Genomic DNA, 19,488 nt, shown 5'->3' with positions numbered 1-19,488 from the left:
GCCAGGACTCCTGGGTTCTCTCCTGGCTCTGAGAAGGGAGTGGGGGCTAGTGGTTACAGCGGGGGGAGCCAGGACTCCTGGGTTCTCTCCTGGCTCTGAGAAGGGAGTGGGGGCTAGTGGTTACAGTGGGGGGGAGCCAGGACTCCTGGGTTCTCTCCTGGCTCTGAGAAGGGAGTGGAGGCTAGTGGTTACAGTGGGGGGGGGAGCCAGGACTCCTGGGTTCTCTCCTGGCTCTGAGAAGGGAGTGGAGGCTAGTGGTTACAGTGGGGGGGGGGGCAGGACTCCTGGGTTCTCTCCTGGCTCTGAGAAGGGAGTGGGGGCTAGTGGTTGGAGCAGGGGCGGCTGGGTTCCCTGCCCAGCTCTGGCAGAAGGGGAGTTTGGTGGGGTGGGGAATTGGGATCCTTGATCCCTGAGTTCCCTCCAAAGCTAGGAGAGAACAGGGGGCCCAGTGGTTACAGCGATCTGAGGCCTCAGTTTCCTCACTGCCCTGAGCTGGTCTCTCCCACCACCCCACTCGAAGGGGCCCTGTTGGGCTGGGGAGCTAGTGGGCCCCCGGGGGCCTGCATCCTTCCCTAAAATTCCTGGTGCCGGCTGGGCGTCGCCTGCTGCCTCGCCATGCAGCCGCCTGGCACAGTCCCCCCGTGAGCCCTTTGCCTGGGAAACGTGACCCCGGCCCTGGCTCCGCAGGCCAGGCCGCTGGGCAGGAAGTGCGGGGGTTCTGGGGGGAGCAGGGCAGGACAGCAGGGGACCCCCCCATCCCCACATGACAAAGCCACGAGCCGTTCAGGTAACAAAACGGTTTAATAAGGCACCACGAGGCGGGCGGGCCAGACCACCCAGCAGCTCCCGGTGGGGAGCGTCCCGGCTCGCAATTGTCCCGCCCACCTGGTGCCAGCGTTTAAAAACCCAGATCACGTCCCCTGCCTCCGATTCAGCAGCAAAGAAAGAACAAAAAAGGGAAAGATGGGGGAGGGAGCCAGAGAGAAAGAGTCTTGCGCTATTTACACCATTCCCGAAAAAGGAGCTACAACGTCGAGAGAAATGAGTCTGACCTAGAACCCCCACTCCCCGGGGTTCTGGGCCAGCAGGCGGGGGGCTGTGGAGGTGGATGCTGAGGAGCGTGGCTCTGGCGTCATGGCCCTTCTCGGCTCCCGTCCTTGCTTCTGGAGTCCCTGCGGGTCTAGACTCGGCACGGGCTGGCTCCGGCGGCACCATGGGTCGGATCAACGAAGAGCCGGGCTGTCCCTTGCCACGGGAGGTTCCTGCAGGAAAGGCGGGGGCACCCCTGTCTTCTAGACCTTCCATGAGAGGGGGCCTGAGGAGTAATGGATGGGGCTCTAGAGCCCCCCGGTGGCTTTTCTAGATCTCTCACACCGGTTGAGCAAGGCATGAAGGAGCTCTAGATCGACCGAGATGTTCTAGAGCCCCTACCCATGGCAAGCATCCCTCCTCCCCTCAAGGCTCTCCACATGGGCGACCGGCTTCTGGAGCACGAATGGTTGTACTCGACACCAAGGGACGCTGTTCTAGAGTCCACAAGGCTCTGGAGCCCTGACCTGCTCCCCAGGTGCCAGAAAGGAGGAATCTAGAGCTTGGTTTGCGAGTCTAGACCAGCAAGGATGCTCTAGGACGTGCCGGAGCCTCCCACTGAGGTACCTGGAGCCCCGCCAGCTCCAGATTGCCCAGCGAGAGGCTGTGGCGGTTCTAGACCTCAGGAGGCCAGGCCAGGGACGGTTCTGGAGCCCCTGAGGAACATGCCACCTCTAGAATCAGCCGGGGGTGGGAAGCGTCTGTGGTCCAGAGCCTCTAGAGCCACGCTGGCTCGAGAACCGTTGCTCGTTCTAGACCAGGGTTTCCCAAGCTATAGGTCGAGAACCAAATGTGAGTTGCCGTTACATTTCAAAAGGGTCACCGAGCGTCTCCCCAGGTGGCTCTGCCCCCCGGCCTCGAATTGCCCAAGTCTTCCCGAATCGTCAAAATGGGTCCCCGTCTGGAAAAGGTTGAGAACCGCTGGTCTAGACAAGGGGTCGATCTAGAACCGGGCCCCAACCCGGCTTTCAGACGGTGGAGCCAGTTTCCACACACACCCCCCCCCCCGGCCCGGCAATAAAAACGTACCCACAATCCTTTGCTTTCAGATAAAAATTGGGGAGGGGGGCAGAAATGACCCACAATGCTTTGCTTTCAAATGTACCCACAATCCTTTGCTTTCAAATTAAAATCGGGGTGGGCAGAAATGACCCACAATCCTTTGCTTTCAAACGTACCCACAATCCTTTGCTTTCAGATTAAAATCGGGGAGGGCAGAAATGACCCCCCCACCTGGGCATTTTACCCACAATCCTTTGCTGTACATGGAGGGGACCCAGTTAAAATTCTACCCCCCAGCCCTGCCCCAAGTCTCTCAGTGATTTCTCCCCCCTCCCCGAACGCCCCCCCCAGGCCTTCAGGTGGAGTGCATGGGGGGGCCCATGAGGGGAGGCCCCGGGGGGGCGGGGTCGAAGGGCTCCCCGCCGTGGTGGAACTGGGGCACGTAGAGGGCGGCGAAGGCGGCGGCGTTGTAGCCCTGCGGGGGCGGGGGTGGTGGCCCAGGGGGGGCCCCGTCAGCTGGGCGGGGGGCCCGAAGGGCAGGGGGCCCCCCTCGCAGTCGTCGCGGGCGGAGCAGGGCCCGTTCCGCTTCCCCTTCTGCCGGCGGTTGCAGAACCAGACACGGACCACCTGGGGGGGGGCAGAGGTCAGCCGCGCCGGCCGGCAGCCCCGGCCCCCCCCCCGCCCCCCGCCCGACTCACGTCCTTGTCCAGGCGCAGGTCGTGGGCGATGTGGGCGATCTCCTGCAGGCTGGGCTTGGGGCAGCGCAGGAAGTAGGTCTCCAGCGAGCCCCGCGCCGCCGTCTCGATGCTGGTCCGCTTCCGCTTGCGCGCCTGCAGCACCGCGCGCTCTCCATGCTGCACATCTGGGGGGAGGCGGGCGCCCCGTCAGACCAGCCCCCCGGGGCCCGCCCCCCCGTCCCAGACCCGGCCCCCGGGGCCACGCCCCCCGCCAGACCGGCCCCCCGGAGCCACGCCCCCCATCAGACCGGCCCCCGGAGCCACGCCCCCCGTCAGACCGGCCCCCCGGAGCCACGCCCCCCGTCAGACCGGCCCCCCGCCACGCCCCCGTCAGACCGGCCCCCCGGGCCCACCCCCCGCCAGACCGGCCCCCCGCCCGCCCCGTCAGACCGGCCCCCCGGAGCCACGCCCCCTGCCAGACCGGCCCCCGGAGCCCACCCCCCGCCAGACCGGCCCCCCGCCACGCCCCCCGCCAGACCGGCCCCCGGGGCCGTGCCCCCCATCAGACCGGCCCCCCGCCACGCCCCTCACCAGACCGGCCCCCCGCCACGCCCCCCGTCAGACCGGCCCCCAGAGCCACGCCCCCCGCCAGACCGGCCCCCCGGGGCCATGCCCCCCATCAGACCGGCCCCCCGCCACGCCCCCCGCCAGACCGGCCCCCCGGGGCCACGTCCCCCGTCAGACCGGCCCCCCGCCATGCCCCCCGCCATACCGGCCCCCCGGGGCACGGCCCCCGTCAGACCGGCCCCCCGGGGCCACGCCCCCCGTCAGACCGGCCCCCCGGGGCCACGCCCCCCGCCAGACCGGCTCCCTGCCACGCCCCCACCAGACCGGCCCCCCGGGGCCACGCCCCCGCCAGACCGGCCCCCTGCCCCGCCCCCGTCAGACCGCCCCCCCCCCGACATTCCCCCCTGCTGCGTCTGGCAGGGGGAGTGGGTCCGTGGGGATTTAAAGGCACAGTGACTTTTTGTGAAAGTACCTGGCAACCCCTAACCCCCCCCCCGCCGCGCCCCCACCTCCTGCAGGTTGGCGTTGCTGTCGGCCTCCTCCAGCCAGCGCTGCAGCAGGGGTTTCAGCTTGCACATGTTCTTGAAGCTCAGCTGCAGGGCCTCGAAGCGGCAGATGGTCGTCTGGCTGAACATCTTCCCTGGGGGGCGGGCGGGGGTCAGCCGGGGGCACAGCCCTGCGGGCAGCCCCTCCCTCCCCTCCCTGGGGCATCCCCACCCCCAGAGACACCCCGCCCCCCGGGACACCCCCTTTGGCAAAGGGACCCAGGAGTCCTGGGACGCCCCGCCCCCCGGGACACCCCCCTTTGGCAAAGGGACCCTGGAGTCCTGGGACGCCCCGCCCCCGGGACACCCCCTTTGGCAAAGGGACCCTGGAGTCCTGGGACGCCCCCGGGACACCCCCTTTGGCAAAGGGACCCTGGAGTCCTGGGACGCCCCCCAGGACACCCCCTTTGGCAAAGGGACCCTGGAGTCCTGGGACGCCCCCCCCGGGACACCCCCCTTTGGCAAAGGGACCCAGGAGTCCTGGGACGCCCCGCCCCCCGGGACACCCCCTTTGGCAAAGGGACCCTGGAGTCCTGGGACGCCCCCCCCCGGGACACCCCCTTTGGCAAAGGGACCCTGGAGTCCTGGGACGCCCCCCCGGGGACACCCCCCTTTGGCAAAGGGACCCTGGAGTCCTGGGACGCCCCCCCCCGGGACACCCCCCTTTGGCAAAGGGACCCTGGAGTCCTGGGACGCCCCCCCCGGGACACCCCCTTTGGCAAGGGACCCTGGAGTCCTGGGACGCCCCGCCCCCCCGGGACACCCCCTTTGGCAAAGGGACCCAGGAGTCCTGGGACGCCCCCCCGGGACACCCCCTTTGGCAAAGGGACCCTGGAGTCCTGGGACGCCCCGCCCCGGGACACCCCCTTTGGCAAAGGGACCCAGGAGTCCTGGGACGCCCCCCAGGACACCCCCTTTGGCAAAGGGACCCTGGAGTCCTGGGACGCCCCCACCCCCCGGGACACCCCCCTTTGGCAAAGGGACCCTGGAGTCCTGGGACGCCCCCGGGACACCCTTTGGCAAAGGGACCCAGGAGTCCTGGGACGCCCCGCCCCCGGGACACCCCCCTTTGGCAAAGGGACCCTGGAGTCCTGGGACGCCCAGGACACCTTTGCAAAGGGACCCTGGAGTCCTGGGATCCCCCCCAGGACACCCCCTTTGGCAAAGGGACCCTGGAGTCCTGGGACGCCCCCCCGGGACACCCCCTTTGGCAAAGGGACCCTGGAGTCCTGGGACGCCCCCCGGGACACCCCCTTTGGCAAAGGGACCCAGGAGTCCTGAGCCCCCCTCCCTGTCCCTCCCCCACTTCTGGTGGGCAGGCCCAGTGCCCCCAGCCCAAGCAGGGCTGGGACCCCCCACCCACCGTAGAGCACGCCCAGCGCCAGCCCCACGTCGGCCTGCGTGAAGCCCAGCGTGATCCGTTTGTGCTTCAGCTCCTTGGCAAACTGCTCCATCTCCTCCGAGCTGGGGGTCTCCTGTGGGCGGGAGGGGGGTCAGAGAGAGAACCCAGGCCTCCCGCTCCTAGCCCCGCCCCCTCGTGGCCTGCTCTAACCGCTGGACAGCACTGCCTGCTCTGAGTGGGGACGAGCCACAGGCCGGGGCTGGCAGGGGCTGTGGGGCGGAGTGAGGGGCACCAGCAGGGCTGAGGGGCAGGGGCTGTGGGGCAAGAGGGGCACTGGCTGGGCTGTGGGGCAGGGGCTGGGGTGGGAGTGAGGGGCACCCAGCAGGGCTGGGGGGCAGGGGCTGGGGGGCAGGAGGGGCACCGGCTGGGCTGGGGGCAGGGGCTGGGGGGGCAGGAGGGGCACCGGCTGGGCTGAGGGGCAGGAGCTGCAGGGCAGGAGGGGCACCGGCTGGGCTGGGGGGCAGGGGCTGGGGGGCAGGAGGGGCACCGGCTGGGCTGGGGGCAGGGGCTGGGGTGGGAGTGAGGGGCACCCAGCAGGGCTGGGGGGCAGGGGCTGGGGGAGGTCAGGGCCGCAGACGGGAGGGCCCCAGCCGGGCAGATTGAATCTGTCCCATTCCTGACACACCCAGCGCCCCTCCCCCGCCAGGCAGCACCCTGGCGTCCCCTCCCATGGGCTCTACCCACTAGGCCCCACGCCCTGCCGGGTTCTCCGGAGTCCTGGCCCCCAGGGAGTGGCTGGGCAGGTGAGGGCCCATCTCTCAGGAATGCCAAGGACCCCGCACCTGTCCGACCAGCTCTGCCCCGGCTGCAGCCACCTCTGGGGAGTGGCCGCTGGGTGAAGGCCGCCTGGCTGCAGGAAGGGAAGTTGGACCCCTGCTCCCAGCCCCCCTCACCCCCACCCACCAGGCCCCGCTCCCCTCCCAGAGCTGGACAGACCCCAGGCGTCCTGGCTCCCCGCCCCTCCTGCTCTAACCACTAGGAACCGCTCCCCTCCCAGCGCCGGAGAGGACCCGGGAGTCCTGCCCCCCCCCCCCCCCCGGGGGCAGGGGAGTGGAGACCCGCCAGCCCCTCACAGGGGAATTCAGGGTTGATCATAAACCAGGGAGGGGCCGCAATTAGAGCAGTCTGGGATCTGCGGGGGGGGGGGTCCTGGGTTGTCTCCCACCCTTTGGGGCGAGGGGGCGGGGCCTGGCGGGTTCCAGCAGCAATGGGCGGGGCCTGGGAGCCAGACCTCCACTTCCTGTCCCAAACTCTGACCCAGGGCGCGTTGGGGGGGGCGGGGGAGCTGCCCTGGCCCGGCCGGCACCTCGGGGAAGCGGCGACACATACCCCCTCAGGACCCTGGGAGGGAGCCCCGCGCCTAGTGGTTAGAGCCGGGGAAGGGGGCAGGAGCGCAGGGTCCCCGCGCCTAGTGGTTAGAGCCGGGGAAGGGGGCTGGAGCGCAGGGTCCCCGCGCCTAGTGGTTAGAGCCGGGGAAGGGGGCTGCAGCGCGGGGACCCCGCGCCTAGTGGTTAGAGCCGGGGAAGGGGGCAGGAGCGCAGGGTCCCCGCGCCTAGTGGTTAGAGCCGGGGAAGGGGGCAGGAGCGCAGGGTCCCCGCGCTTAGTGGTTAGAGCCGGGGAAGGGGGCTGCAGCCCCCGCGCCTAGTGGTTAGAGCCAAGGAGGGGGCTGCAGCCCCCGCGCCCCTACCTCGTCCCCGCTCTCCGCCTCCTCCACCTTGGCCTCTCCGGGGGCGGCGGACACCTCCGGGCTGGCCCCGCTGCCGTCGCTGCGGGGGCTGCTGGCCCCGCTCCCCTCGGCCCCCTCGGCGCCGGGGCTGGGGGGCGGCGGGGGCAGGGCCCCGGGCGGCGGCGGGGGGCAGGAAGCAGCCGCCCCAGGCCTGGCCCGGGGGCCCGTAGTAGGGGCCGGGGGCGCCGCACTCCAGCTCCAGCTTCACGTCGGGCCTCAGGGCGTCGTAGGGGGCGGGCTGGGCCGGGCCGTAGGGGGGCGCCCAGGCCTCGCCCCCCATGGGGAAGGGGCACCAGGCGCGGAGCAGGGCCTGCGTGCCCGCGGGGTCCCCCGACGGCGCCTCCAGCAGCCCGGCCTGGGGCGCGTAGTCCAGCCGGTAGCCGTAGCCGGGCCCGGGGGCCGCCCCGCTGTAGGACTCGGGCAGGAAGCCCACGGGCCCCTCGTGGGGCGCCCCGCTGGCCGGGCCCGGGACGGGCTCCAGGTGCAGGCCCTGGTAGGGGCGCCCCAGTTCTTGGCCCACGTGGCCGGCCATGGCGATGGGCCAGGGGGGCGGAGGGGTCTGGGGGGCGCAGCTCAGCCGTCGGGGGACGCAGGCGTCTGAGGGGTTGTAACAGCCTTCAGGGGACCCAGGCGTCCGGGGGGCGCAGCTCAGCCTTCGGGGGACCCAGCGTCCGGGGGGCGCAGCTCAGCCTTCAGGGGGACCCAGGAGTCCGGGGGGCGCAGCTCAGCCTTCGGGGGGACCCAGGAGTCTGGGGGGCGCAGCTCAGCCTTCAGGGGGACCCAGGAGTCCGGGGGGCGCAGCTCAGCCTTCGGGGGACCCAGGCGTCCGGGGGGCGCAGCTCAGCCCTCGGGGGGACCCAGGAGTCCGGGGGCGCAGCTCAGCCCTCGGGGGGACCCAGGAGTCCGGGGGGCGCAGCTCAGCCTTCGGGGGGACCCAGGCGTCCGGGGGGCGCAGCTCAGGCCTCGGGGGGACCCAGGCGTGCGGGGGGGGCGCAGTTCAGCCTTCGGAGGGACCCAGGAGTCCGGGGGCGCAGTTCAGCCCTCGGGGGGACCCAGGAGTCCGGGGGTCGCAGCTCAGCCCTCGGGGGGACCCAGGCGTCCGGGAGCAGATACTCCCTCCGCAGCTCCGGCCTCTGCGCCACCGCTGCCCCCCTCCCCGGCCCTGCCCCCCGCCCCGGCCGGGCCCCACCCCGCGCAGTGGCTGCCCCCCTCCCCCTCCGCTCCCAGGAGCCGGCCCCTCCCACCCGGATCAAAGCCAGGGGCACTCGGCCCCCTCCCCCGCTAAGTGCCCCATCGCCGCTCAATGGGTCCCGATCGGCTGCAGACAATGGCCCCGGGGCGCGGCGGGCTGGGGAGGGGAGTGGGGTGCAGTGGTTAGAGCGGGGGGGGATGGGAGCCAGCAGGGCGCGTGAAGGGGGCGCCAAGAGGGTCCCCCACTCGGCCCTCCAAGGGGGGGCTCGGAGAGTCAAGGGCAGGACCGAGGCGCCCGGGCCCGGGGCGGGGGGTTCACGGCCAAGAGCTGGCGGGGGAGGGGGCGGGGAGGCGGCCAGGAAACCAGCCCCCGGGGGAGCCATCAGCGCCCGGCCTGCCCCATTGATGTGAGAGCCGAGCGCTTAGCAAGAGAAAGGCGCAGCCCTGGGGGGGGCGGGGGCGGGGGCGAGGCGGAGCCCCCCCTCCAGGTTTCGGTGGGTTTGATCGCTGGGCGGCCGATGGGTGGGGCTGTCTGGGGGGAGGGGAGAGTCCGGACACTTGGGTTCGCTCCCCGGCGGCTGTGGGAGGGGAGTGCGAGCTACTGGGGGGGGGGGGCACAGTGCGGGCTAGTGGTTAGAGCGAGAGGGGGCAGTGCGGGCTGGTGGTTAGAGGAGAGGGGCAGTGCGGGCTAGTGGTTAGAGGGGGCAGTGCGGGCTGGTGGTTAGAGCGGGGACAGAGTAGCCTGGCGGTTAGAGCGAGGGGGGCAGTGCGGGCTGGTGGTTGGGGGGGGGCAGTGCGGGCTGGTGGTTAGAGCGGGGACAGAGTAGCCTGGCGGTTAGAGCGAGGGGGGGCAGTGCGGGCTGGTGGTTGGGGGGGGCAGTGCGGGCTGGTGGTTAGAGCGAGGGGGCAGTTCGGGCTAGTGGTTAGAGCAGGGGGGGCAGTGCGGGCTGGGGGTTAGAGCGGGGGCAGTGCGGGCTGGTGGTTAGAGCAAGAGGGGGCAGTGCGGGCTGGTGGTTAGAGCGGGGGCAGTGCGGGCTGGTGGTTAGAGCAAGAGGGGGCAGTGTGGGCTGGTGGTTAGAGCAGGGGCAGTGCGGGCTGGTGGTTAGAGCAAAGGAGGGGCAGTACGGGTTTGGTGGTTAGAGCGGGGGCAGTGTGGGCTGGTGGTTAGAGCAAGAGGGGGCAGTGCGGGCTGGTGGTTAGAGCGGGGGCGTGCGGGCTAGTGGTTAGAGCGGGGGGGGGGCAGTGCGGGCTAGTGGTTAGAGCAGGAGGGGGCAGCTGAGGGCTGGTGGTTAGAGGGGGGAGATGCGGGGCTGGTTGTTCGGCGGGGGGCAGTGCGGGCTGGTGGTTAGAGCAAGAGGGGGCAGTGCGGGCTGGTGGTTAGAGCGGGGGCAGTGCAGGCTGGTGGTTAGAGCGGGGACAGAGAGGCTGGCGGTTAGAGCAGAGGGGGCAGTACGGGCTGGTGGTTAGGGGGCAGTGCGGGCTGGTGGTTAGAGCGAGAAGGCAGTTAGACTAGTGGTTAGAGCAGGGAGGCAGTGCAGGGCTGGGAGTTCGAGCTGGGGGAGCAGTGCGGGCTGGTGGTTAGAGCAAGAGGGGGCAGATACGGGCTGGTGGTTAGAGCGGGGGAGCAGTGCGGGCTGGTGGTTAGAGCAACAGGGGGCAGTGCGGGCTGGTGGTTAGAGCGGGGGGCAGTGCGGGCTAGTGGTTAGAGCGGGGGCAGTGCGGGCTGGTGGTTAGGCGGGGGAGCAGTGCGGGCTGGTGGTTAGAGCGGGGGGGGGGCGGGCGGGCAGTGGTTAGAGCAACAGGGGGCAGTGCGGGCTGGTGGTTAGAGCGGGGGGGCAGTGCGGGCTAGTGGTTAGAGCGGGGGCAGTGCGGGCTGGTGGTTAGAGCGGGGGAGCAGTGCGGGCTGGTGGTTAGAGCAACAGGGGCAGTGCGGGCTGGCGGATGCGCGGGGGGGCAGTGCGGGCTGGTGGTTAGAGCGGGGGGGGCAGTGCGGGCTGGTGGTTAGAGCGGGGGGCAGTGCGGGCTGGTGGATAGAGCGGGGGGGCAGTGCGGGCTGGTGGTTAGAGCGGGGGGGCAGTGGGAGCTGGCGGATAGAGCGGGGGGGGCAGTGCGGGCTGGTGGTTAGAGCGGGGGGGGGCAGTGCGGGCTGGCGGATAGAGCGGGGCAGTGCGGGCTGGTGGATAGAGCGGGGGGCAGTGCGGGCTGGTGGTTAGAGCGGGGGCAGTGCGGGCTGGCGGTTAGAGCGGGGGGCGGTGCGGGCTGGTGGATAGAGCGGGGGGCGGTGCGGGCTGGTGGATAGAGCAGGGGCAGTGCGGGCTGGTGGTTAGAGCGGGGGGGGCAGTGCGGGCTGGCGGATAGAGCGGGGGGGGGGGGCGGTGCGGGCTGGTGGATAGAGCGGGGGGGCAGTGTGGGCTAGTGGTTAGAGCGGGGGGCAGTGCGGGCTGGTGGTTAGAGCGGGGGGGCAGTGCGGGCTGGTGGATAGAGCGGGGGGGGCGGTGCGGGCTGGTGGTTAGAGCAGGGGGCAGTGCGGGCTGGCGGATGGGGCAGGGGGCAGTGCGGGCTGGCGGATCTAGCGGGGGGGCAGTGCGGGCTGGTGGTTAGAGCGGGGGGCAGTGCGGGCTGGTGGTTAGAGCGGGGGGGGGGGTGCGGGCTGGCGGATAGAGCGGGGGGGGGGGGGTCGCTCGGCGGGCCCCGGGGGGCGGCCCTGGCGCTGTGGGGCCGGACGGGCGGGGACACGGGCCCATTCAGGTTTCAATGGCCGGGCCCGGCCCCTTCCCTGGGAGCCGGTTTGTGTATCGCTCGATGAGCTGCGAAATCCGCCCAGGGAGCCTGGGGCCAGGCGGGGGGGTCGGGGCAGGGGGGTGGGAGCGGGGGGCCCTGGCAGGGCTGGGGGGCAGGAGTGGGAGAGTTGGGGGGTGGGAGCAGGGGGGCTGGCAGGGCTGGGGGGGCTGTGGGGCAGAAACGGGGGGCACTGGCAGGGCTGGGGGCAGGGGCTGGGGGGTGGGAGTGGGGGGACTGGGGGGCAGGAGTTGGAGGCATTGGCGGGGCTAGGGGGATGGGCTGTGGGACAGAAATTGGGGTGCTGGCGGGGCCGGGGGCAGGTCCAGTGCGGGGGAGCTTCCAGCACTCAGGGAGAAATCGGGGTGATATTTGGGGTGTCCCTGGGGGGTAACTGGGTGTAATTCTGTGTCGGGGGGGAACTTGCCACAGTCTCCCGTCGATTTGGGGGTGTTCTGAGGGGTCCCTGGCTGGCACTGGGGGCAATGTGGGGGAGACGTCAGGGGCTAGGGCCCCGGCAAAGGACGTGGGGGCTCCCCACAGCTCTAGGTCACATGAGCCACAGAGGGGAGGGAGGTTATGGGGCGTAGGCCCCTCATGCCCCCCATCTGATATCCTGCCCCAATTGCCCCCTGGCCAGGCCTTGCAGCCCAGGAGATGGGACCAGACCCCGCCGGGTCGCCCCCAGGTCTGTGCCTCCAGAGCAGGGACCCCCCCACACGGCCCCCCAGCCCGTGCCCCCCATCAGAGCCAGGGCCCCGTGTCCCCGATTTGCAGACGCCTTTGTCTCTTGCTTTCCTTTTATTCCAAGGGGAGGGTGAATAAATAAGACATGGGGGCGGGATGGGGGGGGGGAGCTGGGGGGCCAGGAGCTGCCCCACGCTCCAGCAGCAGCCCCCGGCCGTGACACACGTGTAAATCCCATGACGGGAGACCCGCCGGCCGCGCATGATGCTCTAGGGCTGCCGTGGGCCTCACGCCAATGGACACGTGATGACACGTGGCTGCAGGGGGGGTCCCATGCAGGTGCCCAGGTATGGCAGGGAGGGGAGCCAACCGTGTGCCATGTATGCGGGGGCTACTCTCTGGGGGGGGAGGCGAATGGGGGACTTCCTGGTCCATATCCCCCTATATCAGCCCCTCCCCCACTCAATATATAGCTGGGGGGAACTTGGTGTCCCCGCAATATGGGTCCCCCTAAATTTCTGTCCCCCTCCGAGTCACTGATTCCTCCCATGATTCCAGTCAGTAGCCACCTGTATCAGCCCCCTTTAAATTAGCTAGGTGTCACGTCAATACATGTTCCCCCCGCCACACACCTTACCCGGGGTTCCTACCCTGTTTAGGTCCCCCCAGGCAATATACTCAGATGTAGGCCGCCTGGCGGGCCTGGAGGCACCAGAAATCAGTCCCCCACCACCCGCCTCTGGTTCCTACCGTGCAGGGTTCTCCCCAGTCAATATCTGCCCTTTATGGACCAGTCCCATAACTCAGCCCCTTTCCCCCACCCCGGAAAGAGCTGCGCTCTGGGCAGATGGGGCTGCAGGGGGTAGAGAGCAGGGGGAGCAAATTCCCCCCATCCGAGGGACAACCGGCGACTTCCTCCCTCCCCCAAGGCATGCTGGGGATGCGGACGGGGTGGTTGGGACAAGCGCCCCCATCTGAGCCTCTCCCTCCCCATGTCTCAGCTGGGGGGGCCGTGGTGGTGGGAGAGCGGAGGAGCTGACTGGGGCTGGGGTTCAGGGGGCAGCGCTGCCGGGCGGAAGCCGTGGGCAGAGGGGGTTGTGGATTTCCATCTCCCCGCTCTGGGAACCAGCAAGGGGGAGAAAAGGGAACCGATGGAGGGGGCCGGGCCGGGGCGGGGGGATCCAAGTGCCCCTCCCTCCACCCCAGTGCCCCCCGAGGGGCTCCCTGCAGCCCAGCGCCCCCGGCCTCCACCCCCGCCCAGGCACTGGCCCCTCCTCACGTGCCCCCCCCCTGCTGGCCCCTCCCCCAGCTGGCACCCCCCCAATCCTGGCCCCCCAAAACCCCACCTGCTGCAGCTCAGCACCCCCTGCTCCCACCCCACCCCTCCTGGACCCCGTCCCCCCCGCCTTGCTGCCCCACTCCCTGCAGCCCAGGGCTCCCTGCAGCCCCGCCCCCACACAGTGCCCCCTGCTGCCCCTCCCCTACACAACACACCCCTGCTGGCGCCCCGCCCCCACAGTGCCCCCTGCTGGCCCCTCCCCTCCACACCCCCCTGCTGGCCCCGCCCCCACACACCCCTGCGGCCCCTCCCCCACAGCACCCCCTGCTGGCCCCGCCCCCACACAGCGCCCCCTGCTGCCCCTCCCCTGCACAGCATCCCCCTGCTGGACCCTCCCACACACAGCACCACCCCTACTGGCGCACAGCGCCCCCTGCTGGTCCCTCCCCCACACAGCGCCCCCCGCTGCCCCTCCCCGCACAGCGCCCCTACCGGCGCCAGTCCCGGGCACTCGTACACGGTGTAGTCGCCGTTCTCAGTCTCCCGCTGGGCTCGACAGCTGGTGGACGGGCTTGGCGGGACCCCTGAGGGCAGACGGACCCAGATCCGGGGTGAGGAGCCGCACCAGCCGGGAAGCCAGGGCTCGGGGTGACTTCAGGGAGGTCTGATCTCCCCCGCCCCACGGCAGGCTCCAACGGACCCCGGCATCCGGCTGGGAAAGGGGGGCTAGACCGAGAGCCCAGCCATAGGCCGGACCATCTCCAGTCCCCTGGGGGGGGGCAGGCTGAGGCTGCTGAGAATAACAGGGAGAGACTCCCACACTGGGGGGCGGAGGGGGCAGGGTGTGGGGGACAGAGCGGGGGAGGAGGGGGGCAGGGAGCTGTCTATTAAAGGGTGGGTTGGGGGTTATTAGAGGGGTGGATTTGGGGGACGGATGCTGGGGGACAGGGCAGATTTGGGGGGGCACAGGGGGAGGGGAGGGGAAGAGCTCTGCCCCCCCCCGCTGTGCCCAGTGTGGGTGGGGCACTGTGCCCCGCCCCCTTCCCACCCACAGCCAATGGGCTGCATGGGGGGGCGGGGAAACTCACTCCTCAGTGGTCAGGATCTTCTTCTGGTGCTGGTAGTGGTGCGCCTGGCAGGCTTGGGCCAGGCGGGTGTCCATGTACTGGGGGGACAGACAGACAGACGGGGAGGGGGTCAGTGGCCAGGGGGAGCCGGACGCCTGGGTCCCCTCCCCGGCCCCAGGGGTGAGCGTGGGGGGCGGGTGGGGGGGGGGTCTCACCATTCCAGGCTGGTGGTAGCGATAGTGACTCCCGCCGTGGGTCGCGGACGCCATCCGCTGGGCCAGACGCACCTCCCGCTGCAGCCTGGGGGCACAAGGGGGTCAGAGCGGGGCGGGAGAGAGGGGCACCAGCGGGAGGGCTTGGGGGGAGGGGGCAGGAGGGGCAGGGTTGGGGGACATGGGTGGGGGCGGGGCTGGGGATTGTGGGGGAGCAGGTTTGGGTTGGGGAGCACGGGGGGCACAGTGGGGTTGGGGACAGGGCTGAGTTGGGCATTATGTGGGGGTAGGGAGGGTTGGTGACTGTGGGGAGGGAGGGTAGGGGGTTGGGAGGCATGGGGGACAGGGCTCGGGTTGCGGGAGGCAGGGCAGATTTGGGAGGTGCAGGCTGGGGCGGGGTTGGAGGGCACGGGGGGCAGGGCAGGGTTGGAGGGCACAGGGAGCAGGGTGGGGTTGCGGCAGTGGGGGGCAGGGCAGGTTGGGAGCGTGGGGGGCAGGGCGGGGTTGGGGGATGGGGGGCAGGAGCAGGTTGGGGCTCAGGGGGCGGGGCAGGTTGGAGGGCACAGGGGCAGCAGGGTGGGGGTTGGGTGCTGGGGGGCAGTGGAGGGCACAGGGGCAGCAGGGTGGGGGTGGGGAGCGTGGGGGGGCAGGGCAGGTTGGGAGCGTGGGGGGCAGGGCGGGGATGGGGGTATGGGGAGCAGGGCATGGTTGGGGGCGCAGGGGGTAGGGCAGGGTTGGGGGGCGGGGGGATTCCTACCTGTACCAGCAGAGGGCAGCCACCACGAGGCCGGAGAGGCCGGTCACTGTGCACATCAGCACCAGCACTGGGGGGAGACATGAACCCTCTGGGCACCGACCCCCCCCGCCCTCGCCCCCGCCCCCCACGTACCCCCCGGCCCTCGCCCCCACGTACCCTCCGGCCCTCGCCCCCCCCCCCCTCCCCCGGCCTGCCCCCACCCCCCACGGCCCCCCCCGGCCCTCACCCCTCGCCCCCACGTACCCCCCGGCCCTCGCCCCCCGCCCCCCTCTGCCCCGGCCCTCGCCCCCGCCCCCCACGTACCCCCCGGCCCTCGCCCCTCGCCCCCCAGCCCCTCCCCCCTACCCCCCGGCCCCCAACCACCCGGCCCCACATGCCCCTGGCCCTCCCCCCTTTCTTTGTTTGTACCCCACGTACCCCCCGGCCCTCGCCCCCCACGTACCCCCCAGCCCTCCCCCCCCCCCCCTCGGACTCCCCCCCCCCCACCTCCCCTCTGTCCCCCACGTACCCCTCGGCCCTCGCCCCTCGCCCCCCACATACCCCCCTGTCCCCCACGGACCCCCTTCCCCGCGGACCCCCATTCCCAGCTCCTGCCCCTACTCACAGAGAGACGCAGCCTCGTTGAGCCGGGGGGCCGGGGGCTCCAAGTTCAGATCTTCGTCCAGCTGGGGGGGGCTGGAGCTGGGGGTCAGGGCAGAGGGCAGGCTGGGGAGGGGAGTCAGTGCGGACGTAGGGGGGGTCTCGGTGACCGAAGGGAGCTGGGGGTCAAACCCCATGGAGCCAGCTGCAGAGACAGAGATGTGAGAGCTCCCCCCACGGAGCCCCCGCCCCACAGCCCCACGCCCCCTACCCAGCCCCCGCCCCACAGCCCAGCACCCTCTACCTAGCCCCACAGTCCGGCGCCCCCTGCTGGCTCCTTGTTCCCTTCCCTCCCTACCGTGCTGGGGGGCGTCCGTCCCGCGGGCCCGGAGTCCCTTCCGCTTTTTGGCCACCAGGGAGCGGATGAGGGCGGCCAGGTCGCTGGGGCCCCCCTGGGCCTTGGCTCGGTCATCTGTGGGGGAGACACGGGGAGTCAGGCTGCTGCCCCCCAGCCCTGCCCCCTCCCCCCCTGCCCCCCCCTCCCCCCACCCCCCCCGCCCCCTCGCCCTGCCCCCCACCCCCCCACTGCCCCCTAGCCCTGCCCCCCACCCCCCCACTGCCCCCAGCCCTGCCACCCCCCCCCCTTCCCTCCACTGCCCCCCAGCCCTGCCCCCCCCCCCACCCCCCACACTGCCCCCCCCCTGCCCCCCACCCCCCCTGCCCCCTGCCCTGCCCCCCACCCCCCACCCCCCACACACCCCCAAGCCCTGCCCCCCCCCCCCACCCCCCCACTGCCCCCGCCCTGCCCCTCCCCTCCTGCCCCCAGCCCTGCCCCCCACCCCCCACCCCCTACCCTGCCCCCCACCCCCCCACTGCCCCAGCCCCGCCCCCCTGCCCCCTTCCTACTGCCCCCCAGCCCTGCCCCCACCCCACCCCCCACACTGCCCCCAGCCCTGCCCCCCACCCCACTGCCCCCAGCCCTGCCCCCACACCCCCCAGCCCTGCCCCCCCCCTCACACAGCCCCCCCCCCCCACCCCCCCACTGCCCCCAGCCCTGCCCCCTCCCCTCACACAGCCCCCAGCCCTGCCCCCCTCCCCTCACACAGCCCCCAGCCCCGTCCCTCTGTCCCCCCCGCCAGACCCCCCAGCCCCTCACCAGGCCTGTGCGGTTTCCTGAGCACACAGTCCCCGCCGGGGTCCTCGACGTAGGGGGGGATGCAGGGGCCGCAGCTGCGGATGCCCCCGGGGCCACAGCCCTCGCGCCGGCGCAGGAGGCAGTTGAGCCGGATCCGGGCCGGGCAGCTCGCCGACGGGCCTGGGGGGACAGGGGCGGTCACCCCCCCGCGGCTCTAACCACTGGGCCCCAGCCCCCCACCTGTGCCAACATCTGGCCCCGCGGCCGCAGCTCCTCATCCCGGGGCTCAGGCCCAGCGAGAGCAAAGGGGAGACGGACATTGCCCCCCCCCCCCGGCCCGGTGCCCCCCCCCCAGCCCTGCCCCCCACCCTGCCAGTGCCCCCCCCGGCCCTGTCCTGCCCCCACCCTGCCCCCCCGCCCTGTGCCCCACCCCCCCCGCCCCCCAGCCCTGTCCTGCCCCCCACTCTGCCTGCCGGTGCCCCCCCTCAGCCCAGCCCTGCCCCCCACCCTGCCGGTGCCCCCCCCCTCCTGCCCCCACCCCCAGCCCCCCTCAGCCCAGCCCTGCCCCCCACCCTGCCGGTGCCCCCCCCCTCCTGCCCCCAGCCCCTCAGCCCAGCCCTGCCCCCCACCCTGCCAGTGCCCCCTCCTGCCCCCAGCCCCTCAGCCCAGCCCTGCCCCCCACCCCTGCCTGGCCCCCTCCTGCCCCCAGCCCCTCAGCCCAGCCCTGCCCCCCACCCTGCCAGTGCCCCCTCCTGCCCCCAGCCCCTCAGCCCAGCCCTGCCCCCCACCCTGCCGGTGCCCCCCTCAGCCCAGCCCTGCCCCCCACCCTGCCAGTGCCCCCTCCTGCCCCCAGCCCCTCAGCCCAGCCCTGCCCCCCACCCTGCCAGTGCCCCCTCCTGCCCCCAGCCCCTCAGCCCAGCCCTGCCCCCCACCCTGCCAGTGCCCCCTCCTGCCCCAGCCCCTCACAGCCCAGCCCTGCCCCCCACCCTGCCAGTGCCCCCCTCCAGCCCCAGCACCTCACAGCCCAGCCCTGCCCCCCACCCTGCCAATGCCCCCCTCCCGTCCCAACCTCTGACAGCCCAGCCCTGCCCCCAGCCCTGCCAGTGCTCCCCACTCCAGCCCCACAGTCCTTGCCTCCAGCCCTGCCCCCCACCCTGCAAGTGCTGTGCCCCACTCCTACCCCACAGCCCCTGACAGTCCAGCCCTGCCAGTGCCCCTACTCCCACCCCCCAGCCTCTGACAGCCAGCTCTGCCCCAGCCCTGCCCCCAGCCCTGCCAGTGCCCCTACTCCCACCCCCCAACCTCTGACAGCCCAGCTCTGCCCCCAGCCCTGCCCCCCAGCCCTGCCAGTGCTCCCCACACCCGCCCCCATCCTCTGACAGCCCAGCCCTGCCAGTGCCCCTACTCCCACCCCCAACCTCTGACAGCCCAGCTCTGCCCCCAGCCCTGCCCCCAGCCCTGCCAGTGCTCCCCACACCCGCCCCCATCCTCTGACAGCCCAGCCCTGCCCCCAGCCCTGCCAGTGCCCCCCACTCCCGCCCCCAGCCCCTGACAGCCCAGCCCTGCCCCCCCCCCAGCCCCGCAGCCTCCCGCGGGTGGGACCCAGGAGTCCCGGGCCCCTCCCCTCCCCCTCACCTGCCTCCCCCGCCGCCCCCGGGGGCAGCCCCAGCCCGAGTAGGGCGAGCAGGGCCGGGACGCAGCGCAGGGGCCGCATCGCTCCGACGGGGGGGGGGGTCCCCTCCTCTGGGCCCGCCCACCCGGCGGGGGGAGGGGCTGGCGCTGTTTATGAATGAACCATTGATGGAAGCAGGGAGTGTGTGCGTGGGGGGAGGGGGGCGGGCGCCTCCTCTTCCTGTCCCAAACTCCACGGGGGGGGGTTGTTCTATTGCGTGGTCCCCCCCTCCACTCCGCCCCAGAAGTGGCCGCATCTCAGCATCATCGGGCGAGGGCAGCGGAGGGGGGGTCACACACCCCCAATCCCGGGGTGTCTGTGCCCCCTCCCCAGGGACAGAGAACCCAGGAGTCCTAGCGCCCAGCCCCCCACCTACACCCCCCCCACCCCCAGCTGTCACCATGGCAACCAGCTCCCTGCATGGATGGACCAGGGATGCGGTGGATACAGCAGTGGGTTGTCATGGTGACAGGATGGAGCTGGGGGGGAATCCGTACCCCCCTTTAGTCATGGGGGGAGGGGAGCGGGGGAACTGGGAGGGATGAGTGAGCGGAGGAGCCGCCTCGCCCTGCTGGGGGCGCTGGTCCTTCCCCCCCCGCACTCCCGGCCACCCGGAGCTGAGACACTCAGTCGGCCGGACCCACCGGACTCCTGGGGACTCTTCCAGGTCCCCGGAGAGGAGTGGGGGCTAATGGTTAGAGCAGGGAAGGCCTGAGAGCCAGGACCCCTGGATTCTCTCCTTGGCGTTGGGAGGGAAGTGGGGTCTAGTGCGTAGAGCAGGGGAGGTCTGCGAGCCAGCACTCCTCGGTTCTCTTCCCAGCCCTTGGAGGGGAGTGGGGACTAGTAGTCAGAGCAGGTGGGGTCTGAGTTTGTTAGCTCCATACATGGTTCATTTTTACACCCGTCCGCCTTGGCTTGGCAGGCGAAGGAATCTGCCCCAACCCCGCGGGACCAACAATCGGCGCGACTGACAGGTACAACGCTCCTCCAAGGCACTGGGTCTGTGAAGTCTCCTGTCTGCCCAGCGCCCGCTGCCAGGGCATGGGGGTGGTTCATTTTCCTCATTCACCTCCTATGGCCGGGTGATGTTACCGTTTGCTTGATTCGTAGAAGCGGCTGCGAA

The 19,488-nt window shown here is 71.7% G+C and overlaps 1 protein-coding gene and 1 pseudogene across 2 annotated transcripts; both read right to left on the bottom strand.

The window, feature by feature from the left end:
• Nucleotides 1-2,362: 2,362 nt before the first annotated feature.
• POU5F1 (POU class 5 homeobox 1) lies at nt 2,363-8,223 on the bottom strand. The gene is given in 8 exon segments (XM_089771721.1): nt 2,363-2,580; nt 2,583-2,718; nt 2,790-2,933; nt 2,936-2,953; nt 3,845-3,975; nt 5,244-5,355; nt 6,970-7,140; nt 7,142-8,223. Coding segments are annotated over 8 exon segments (1,245 nt in total). The 5' UTR covers nt 7,541-8,223; the 3' UTR covers nt 2,363-2,446.
• Nucleotides 7,657-18,743, bottom strand: LOC149522048 (neural proliferation differentiation and control protein 1-like; annotated as a pseudogene). The gene is made up of 10 exons (XR_016347412.1): nt 18,329-18,743; nt 16,715-16,873; nt 15,917-16,030; nt 15,584-15,763; nt 14,980-15,046; nt 14,226-14,310; nt 14,032-14,108; nt 13,436-13,527; nt 12,676-12,782; nt 7,657-7,776 (listed from the first exon to the last, which is right to left on the bottom strand). The product of XR_016347412.1 is annotated as a neural proliferation differentiation and control protein 1-like (transcript).
• Nucleotides 18,744-19,488: the final 745 nt, after the last annotated feature.

Source organism: Pelodiscus sinensis, chromosome 19, assembly GCF_052426305.1.
Source record: "Pelodiscus sinensis isolate ZL-2025 chromosome 19, ASM5242630v1, whole genome shotgun sequence".
Lineage (NCBI taxonomy): Eukaryota > Metazoa > Chordata > Testudines > Trionychidae > Pelodiscus > Pelodiscus sinensis.
The sequence above is the reverse complement of the archived record's forward strand: the minus strand, read 5'-3'. Positions and strand labels throughout refer to the sequence as shown.